This window comes from Oryza brachyantha, chromosome 3 (assembly GCF_000231095.2).
Source record: "Oryza brachyantha chromosome 3, ObraRS2, whole genome shotgun sequence".
In the NCBI taxonomy this organism is placed as follows: domain Eukaryota; kingdom Viridiplantae; phylum Streptophyta; class Magnoliopsida; order Poales; family Poaceae; genus Oryza; species Oryza brachyantha.
The window spans coordinates 21,056,564-21,064,130 of record NC_023165.2 but is presented as its reverse complement, the minus strand read 5'-3'; the positions used below and the strand labels follow the sequence as shown (position 1 = coordinate 21,064,130).

Sequence of the window (7,567 nt, the reverse complement as noted above, 5' to 3'; positions counted from 1 at the left end):
TCGTGTTCTGTCATGTTTTTATTTGGATCCTAAAATATCAACATTCGATATCTTTTTAACACTGCAGTCTAATCATGCATTTCTATTTTTATACAATGAAACAAATAATTCAATGCCTATGACGGTGGAGAGAGAAAATTGGTTTCCGGTGTTCGCACAAACTCTATATATGTTCTTATTAGTCTAAAAGATAAAGACTGAAAAATAAACTATGATAAAAAAATCTTAAAATCAACTCTAAATTAAAGATTAAAATTTTAAATTTTGATTTATAAGTATAATTAAAAGCAAAAATGGGTGCTAGTAACGCCAAATGATACCAAAACCGAAGCAACTTGCCGGTTCAACCCGTCACAGAAAGTACGGAAAACCTGGCTTTGCTTTAATGAGCTGATTGGCCTAGCCAGTAGCAAACCAATCTTTAAAATGCAACCGCCCATTTGGGAAGATTTTTATACAAGATAATTAAACCAGCATGATGATTGATCAAACATTTGAGCATAGAGATTCTGTTTTCTGGGGAAAAAAAAAAGACATGGTATGCTTTTGCAGCACAAAGGGATATTATCACATTGTCTCGTGTATCAGTTACTATTGTTTTGCAGGAAATGCTGGAACAATACGTCAAGGGGCAGCGAACCCAAGTTCAGAAATCTCTCTCCAAGAAGAGAAAAATGGGAGTACAAAATTTTGAGCTGTTGAAGCATTTAGCAAGCAAACAACTCATTCTGTACATAACCTCACATGCGAGCTGACTACTTGACCAAACCCCAGAAAGAGCCAATAAAAAACCAAGCTTAGCAAAACTCAATGTTTATGATTAGGTTGACAAAAAGGGACTCCCAGGCATGCTTAAGAGAGGAGGGGGGACAACTTCTAGGCTCATGAAGGCAGTAATTCGGGGCTTACATACAGGCTATAAACATGTATACAGCTATGCTCTAAGAGATTCCATGGGTGAAAAGGTTTGTTATAGATCAGGGCCTCAGAAGCCATTAGGAGAGGTTAGTACAAGTACAGGTGAGAGCCGACGAGGTTCCAATATGAAGATTATTCTTGTTCCACCTCGTCACCAGTTATCCCCTCATCTTCGTCGTTATCGTCAGTGTCATCATCTTCATCATACTCATCTTCATCACTGCTGTCTGTGGAACCAAAAATTGCATCCTTGGCTGCTGCAGAATCACCAAAGCTGCACCGCCCAGGTTGCGCCTGGCTTGAGGAAGCATGCACCGAACTGGGTATGTTGCCTGGTGGTAGTGAGGAGAGCGGTTGTGGGGCTAACGGTTTCAGATAATTTGAGACGCCTTCTACTGGCCTAATGTGGATAGCACCTTTTGACTGTGCCGCTTTTATGATTGAAGCGGCATCAGATGGAGATGCAATGCGTGCACCTGCTGCAATGGCTGCTGCCCGAATGGAAGAACCCTCAGGAAATGGCCGAGGATCAGCATTGTCTGCTAATGTTCTTGTCTGTGAATGAGTAGATTGAGATTGACAGAGACCAAATGACGCATTACCATTGCTATTCATGCTTCCAGAGTTTGTAGAATTCATCGCGTCTGCATTGACAGAAAGATCTAAATGAATTTCAGTTAAAAGAATTGTAGATAAGTATTCATATTTAAACAGTAGAGACAAACATATAGGGCGTGTTTGTTTCGCTGCATTTGAGAGGAGCCAGGTTGACTAGATACAAAAATCCCTTGTTTGGTTAGCTGGATGCAGGATGGAGCCTGGCTCATCACATGCACCAGACATAGCTCAGCCAGGCTCCTAGAAAATGAGAGTAACATCTGTTTCTATCGAACCTGGCTAGACTACAACTGAATTAGCACTGTCATTAAGGATCAATTAGTGTAGATTATGGGATATTAGTGTATATAAATCTATATTAAGAATATATATGACACATATTATCTATTAAACTATGTTTATAACAATTAAAAAACTGTTAATATTTTTTTTCATATCAATACTACTCATGCAAGATCTCCAACCCAACCAACAAAACATCCTAGCAAATACATGCACCATACACCAAGCAACCAAACAAGCCTCAGTTGCATTCCACTGTCCTGGCTTAGCCTAGCCAACCTGTTTCGTTTGAGCCTGGCTGCATACGTCCTAACTACCAAACACACCCATATATTGTCAGAACACGAACTTAAAAGCGAAGATGATTGGCAATAAAGGGTAAAATCTGTATACATAACTGGCATTAGATGTTAGGGACAGGTAATATATTTGAGTACAATAATGCCAAAAAATACCTGCAGATGTCCTCGAGCTGTCCATGGAAGGCAAGCACAGTCCAACAGGAACTGTCACAAGCTGTGGTGAAGGTGTAGAACTTGCTACACTGTTTCCCTTGCTGCCATTACCTTGGGACAATTCATGACTCTGCGAATTCGTCAAGATCAGTATCTCAAAGACTGAAGCTGATGTAAGCATAAACACATTGAAATGGAAATCACTATGTAAACATAAGAAAAATGGAGTTAAACACAATCACAGATGAAAATAAGCTGCAATTGGAGCTAACATAAGCAGATTGGCAATGTAAGCTGGGTCATGGATAAATGAACTAAAATAACTGAGCGCCGTAGATCTTGTATGAAGGAAAATCACTTTGTTTTATGAGGAGATAGAAATTCAAAAGTAGCAACAAATAAAGACCCATACAATTGCTTTCAGATCCAACCACACAAAGTACAATTATAGCTAGTGTGATAGCTATGTTCCAATCAATGATATCACAGGTAAAATTGAAGGATAAGATCTGCAATAAGAAATCAATTGATTTTCCTTAAATGAAGGGGAGATGTTTCAATAGCATGTGGGCCTTCCAGAACTATTCACTGGGATCCAAATTCTCACCTCCCAATAGGTTACAGCTGTCAAGTAGAAACACAAATTTGGTTGATAAGTTACTGCTGAGGGAGAATGTCTCTAAGCTACCAAAACAATCACTTAAAAGGGGTAATAATCCCCAAATTCTCATAAAACAGTGAGCTCTGGGGGTATTTGTGTAAACATACAAAACAGCACTAATAAAAGCTGGTAGAAATTACCAAAACAGCTCAGGTCCCATTTCTAATGAATTGACCACAACAATGTCATTTTCATAGTGCATTAAGCTTGTAATGCATAACAGGTGAAGGTTATAAGATTATCTGCAAGGTATTAATGAGTAATTGGGGTAACTTTAAGAAAGTGAGCATAGTCATAAACAATTAAGCACAATGCAATGATTCAATAAACCTTCTTTACAATATCATTTATAGCTAAATTTGAACATGATGAGGTCTCCTAACAATCTAATTCACTCAAGTAAGAAATTAGTATTCTCCCTACAAGCAGTCATGCTTCAAGTAAAGGTTCACTAGTCATTTTCCATAATGGCATATGCCGCATATCGAATCAATCATCAAGCTCAGATGAAAGGAAAAAGGAAAGGTTTATATTGTTCATTTTGATGTCACCTGTGATCATGTAACAGAAAAAAGGGAAATAGAAACAAGAGGTGGTGCGGGGGCAAGAAGCAAAGGGAAATAATCCATCTCACTGAGCATAACAGTAAACAGAATTCCCAATCTTTTTTTATATTTAACTGTACATCCGTAATATTGGTAGCAGGAACCTCGCTGGTCTTTGATGAGAGTACTTAGTTGACAGACCACAATCTAAAATGCAAATATATAACATAAAAGATGATCAAGCCCCCCCCCCCCAAAAAAAAATAATAAAAAATAAAAATAAACTCTTATCTTTTTTCCTTCAGGAAAGTTGGCAAGATTCTTGTTACAATCCAGTACTCCTATAGTTTTTTTTTAATAAAAGATTCTGCAGGTTTATGACATTATGAGTAACATAAACCTATTAAGTATGTCTCTTGCCACCTCATTAAATTTATGCATCCTACAAAGCCCTACCTTAATGGAAGTCATTAAATGCAGTAAGAAAAGGGTAAATTAGGAAGATATAGTTATACTTGTAACAGAAATGTAACACATGTAAAAGGACAAGAATATCTCCCTAAACATCATATACAAAAAAAATGGAGGAAGTATATACTTTGGTTATAATCCCTTGATTATCCTAAGTGTGATAAACTTCTGGCAGTCGGTATGGAAAAATACCTCTTTTATTTGCGAAGAAAACCCTGAAGATTTAATTTCTCCTTCTTGCACAACATTTCCAAAAGAAGGTGCTGATGCATTGCGGCTGGGCAAGTCAGAATGTTTTTGAGCAGCTACAGAACAGGGTGTAGTATTTCCATCAGTTGAGTGGTTTGCACGAGATGTTTGACCATGTGGCACACTCGAAGAAACAGGAACTGCAGCAACTATTTGATTAGGCCCTTGTGGACCACTTGATGTACCAGGAGCAACAAACAAAAAATTAACAGGCTGTTGCAGATACATAAGTTGATTTGATGAATTCTCTGTCACTTTGTTGTTTGAATTCCTTCTTCTCTTTTTTCGCTGATTAAAACCAATCTCCTGTGCTTTTCTGAAGCCCTCAGTTGGTGGTTGGGCTGCAATTGGCATCACTGCCAATGGTGCATTTGGCGATACCTGCCCAATGCCTCTTTTTGCCATATTTACCTTGTTTGTAGCCTCTTGAAGAGCCTGCATTGCTACAATATAAACCTCTACCGATGATGCTCCTTCTTCAGCATATCTAAGTGCTTCACGACATAAACTGTTGTAGCGCCATGTCTGAGATTGCTCGCCATCTTCAACACCACTTTTTTGCTCCTCCTTGGGCTCATTAACTTTGCTAACTTCATCCATTTTCTTGTCTGGGTTTCTTTCCATGGCGTATTTAGTCCATCTTTTTACAATGTACTGAGAAGGAAGTGAAGATACACAGTGTGTGCCAAAGACAGTAAGTATGTGCCTACAGACAATACCTAAATGTTCAAACATCTGACAGCTACATGTTGCGGAATTTTCCAAAGAATTGAATTTGACCGTATGAGATTTCTCACTTCCTGCAGATTTGGTCACCTTATATATGCGAGATTTGCCATCCTCCTTTATTATTTCCAGAGAGGAAACAGAGGCATCAACAAGTTCCTGTTGGAATTTCAAGAACATTGACCTTGTGTATAAGTCCGCACCACGCTTCTCAATAGGAGATGATGTCTTGATTTCTGGAAGTGAGTACTTTGTCTCAAATTCTTCCTTCACCTCCTTCTCATAACAACAGTCCAAAGCCTTTTCATATTGCTGGATGAATGACTGCGAATCAGTTTTTGAACTGATATAGCCATCGAAAAATGAACTCCTACTAGCACACTCCTCTTTTGATGATTCATCCCCAAAAAATGTATCCCTCAAGTACACTGGGACCCAATGTTGCCGGCAATTATACATTGAATAGAGCCACTCGCTATTCCCCAGGCCAACCTTAGTAATTAATGCCATATAGTTTGCTTCAAACTCATCAATTGTCTCAGACATGTTGATACAATTGACAAGCTCCTCATGTAAGGAAGGAAATGCATTCGACAAGTGTGATAGCCTATCATGTGCTTCATTCAAGATGTGCCATCTGCAGAAACGGTGCCTAGTTCGGGGAAGAACCTTAAAGGCAGCTGATTGTATGTCACTATCATGCTCTGTGGTAAGAGAATCAGGGTGTTGACCAGACATTGCCAAGAGGAGTGTCTCAAACAACCAAGCAAAGGAAGCCTCAGAGTTATCCCCAATGATCGCACAACCAAATAGGACTGGCTGGCAATGGTGATTAACTCCAGTGAAAGCAACAAGTGGGAGCTGAAACTTGCTCCTTTTGCAGTAATCATCCAAGAAAACAGCGTCTCCAAAGTGTTTGTATGCCATCCTTGCCCTTGCATCAGCCCAAAAGATATTCCCTACTGGATGTCCATCAATAAATTGCATGGCATAAAAGAAAGCTGGGTCTTCAGCTTGCATGCGCTTGACATAATCCAGAATTACTCGTACATGATCTCCAATACAATCCCTAGTATACGACGGAGCTCCTTGAGGAACGCTTATCTGCAGCACAGGCGGCGAAACAGGTGTTGGTGGAGGCTCAATAGCAAGAAGCATACCACCATTTCGAGGAACCCCAAATGCACGCTGCTTCCCACACTCTGACAGTGGCTTGTGAGGGCGCAGGCAGTGTGCCTGGTTCGGAGGGACCAGAGGATGGTTGTGCTCGGTCTCAAGCTTGGTGACGGCCCACCGACCATTGTCCTGCTTCTTCACCCGGATCATTGCCTTGCACCCAACCCTTGTGACGGCCCGAGTACGGCGGCCCCTCGCGCTATCCTCGCCGCTGCCGCCGGCGACAGGGGAGACCTCGTTCTTCCCGCGGTAAGTGCGGAACCCCTCCTTGGCGCAGACGAACTGGCGCGACATGATGGAGCCGTCCCGTCGCGAGCGGTGCATGACGCTAATTCTTGTGCTGAAGCCGACGCGGTGGGCGTACACGTTGTAGAAGGTCCACGCGTCCTCCTCGTCGTCGAACTCCATCCCCTCGAACGGGTCGACGCCGTCGTACGCGCCCGCGCGCGCCGCGTACGCCGCGTCAGCCGCCGCCCCGTTCCCGGAGGCGTCCACCTCCATCTCCGCCGCGTAGTCCACGCTGTCGTTGTCTCCGTCCCCCATTTCGCTCTCCGGCGTCCCCTGCTCGCTCCCCGCCACCCCTCCTCCTCCTCCTCCTCTCTCCATAATAGCACCCGCCCCCCTCACGCCTCCTCTCCGAGATCAGCCCCTCAATCCCGAGCGCATCTCCACCTCCCCACAGCACACATCCGGTGCGTCCGGTCAAACCCACCACCTCTCACTCATCCACCCCCACCCCCACCCCCACCCCCACGAACACAACAACGACGCAAGCAGAGGCGATCGACGCGGGAGAGCGCGAGGAGGATAGATAGACACCACCACCGCCGATAGGTTCCGAGGAGGAGGAGGGGAGGGGGGAAGGTGGGGCCCACTCGGTGGAGGGGGGCGCCGGCGGCGGTGGTCCGGCGAGGCCTGTGGAGGTGGGGCAGAGGGTGGGGTGGGGAAGAAGCGGAGGAGGGGGGAAGGGTGCGTGACCGGGTGGGGCGGCTCGGGGTTTGACCGGGCGCACCGGATCAGGGAGCGGGTCCGGACCGGGCTAGCTAGGGTTTGTTTGCACTCCACTCCGCTCCGCTCCAGCGACAACCGATGGATGTGCTGCGTGTGTCCCCTCCTCTCTCTCTCCTGGATGCTCTGTGTGTGTGTGTGTGTGTGTTGGGTGTGTGGGGTTGTGGGGTTTTTTGTGCTTTCCGTTTGTTCCGGTGGCCCACCGCGATTCCCTGTACTTTGACGTGCAGCGGAATGGGAATAGGAACAGGAATAGATCATCGGATGGTCAAAAGGCCCCCAAAAATAGTGATGCGCTTTGCTTTGCTTTCGCCTCGCCTCCTTTCTTTTGTTTTGTGCGGTTTTTTTCCCCTGTTTCGTGCCTTTTTTTCTGGTGAAGCATACAGTTTGCTTTGCGGTACCATGTTGTTGTTTTTTTAAAATATATAAAGAAACTGCTTATTGTAAGATAAAAATAA

The 7,567-nt window shown here is 43.6% G+C and overlaps 1 protein-coding gene across 2 annotated transcripts; it reads right to left on the bottom strand.

Moving 5' to 3' along the window:
• Nucleotides 1-652: 652 nt before the first annotated feature.
• Nucleotides 653-6,932, bottom strand: LOC102705995 (protein FAR1-RELATED SEQUENCE 5-like). 2 transcript variants are annotated; one of them, XM_015835420.2, is made up of 3 exons: nucleotides 4,143-6,932; nucleotides 2,274-2,403; nucleotides 653-1,580 (listed from the first exon to the last, which is right to left on the bottom strand). In XM_015835420.2, exons 1-3 carry the CDS (start codon nucleotides 6,705-6,707, stop codon nucleotides 1,051-1,053), a joined length of 3,225 nt encoding a protein of 1,074 aa, XP_015690906.1. In that variant the 5' UTR covers nucleotides 6,708-6,932; the 3' UTR covers nucleotides 653-1,050. The 2 variants fall into 2 exon arrangements, with proteins under 2 accessions (XP_015690906.1, XP_006651650.1); XM_006651587.3 differs by having other exon boundaries at nucleotides 653-1,562.
• Between the last annotated feature and the right edge of the window lie 635 nt (nucleotides 6,933-7,567).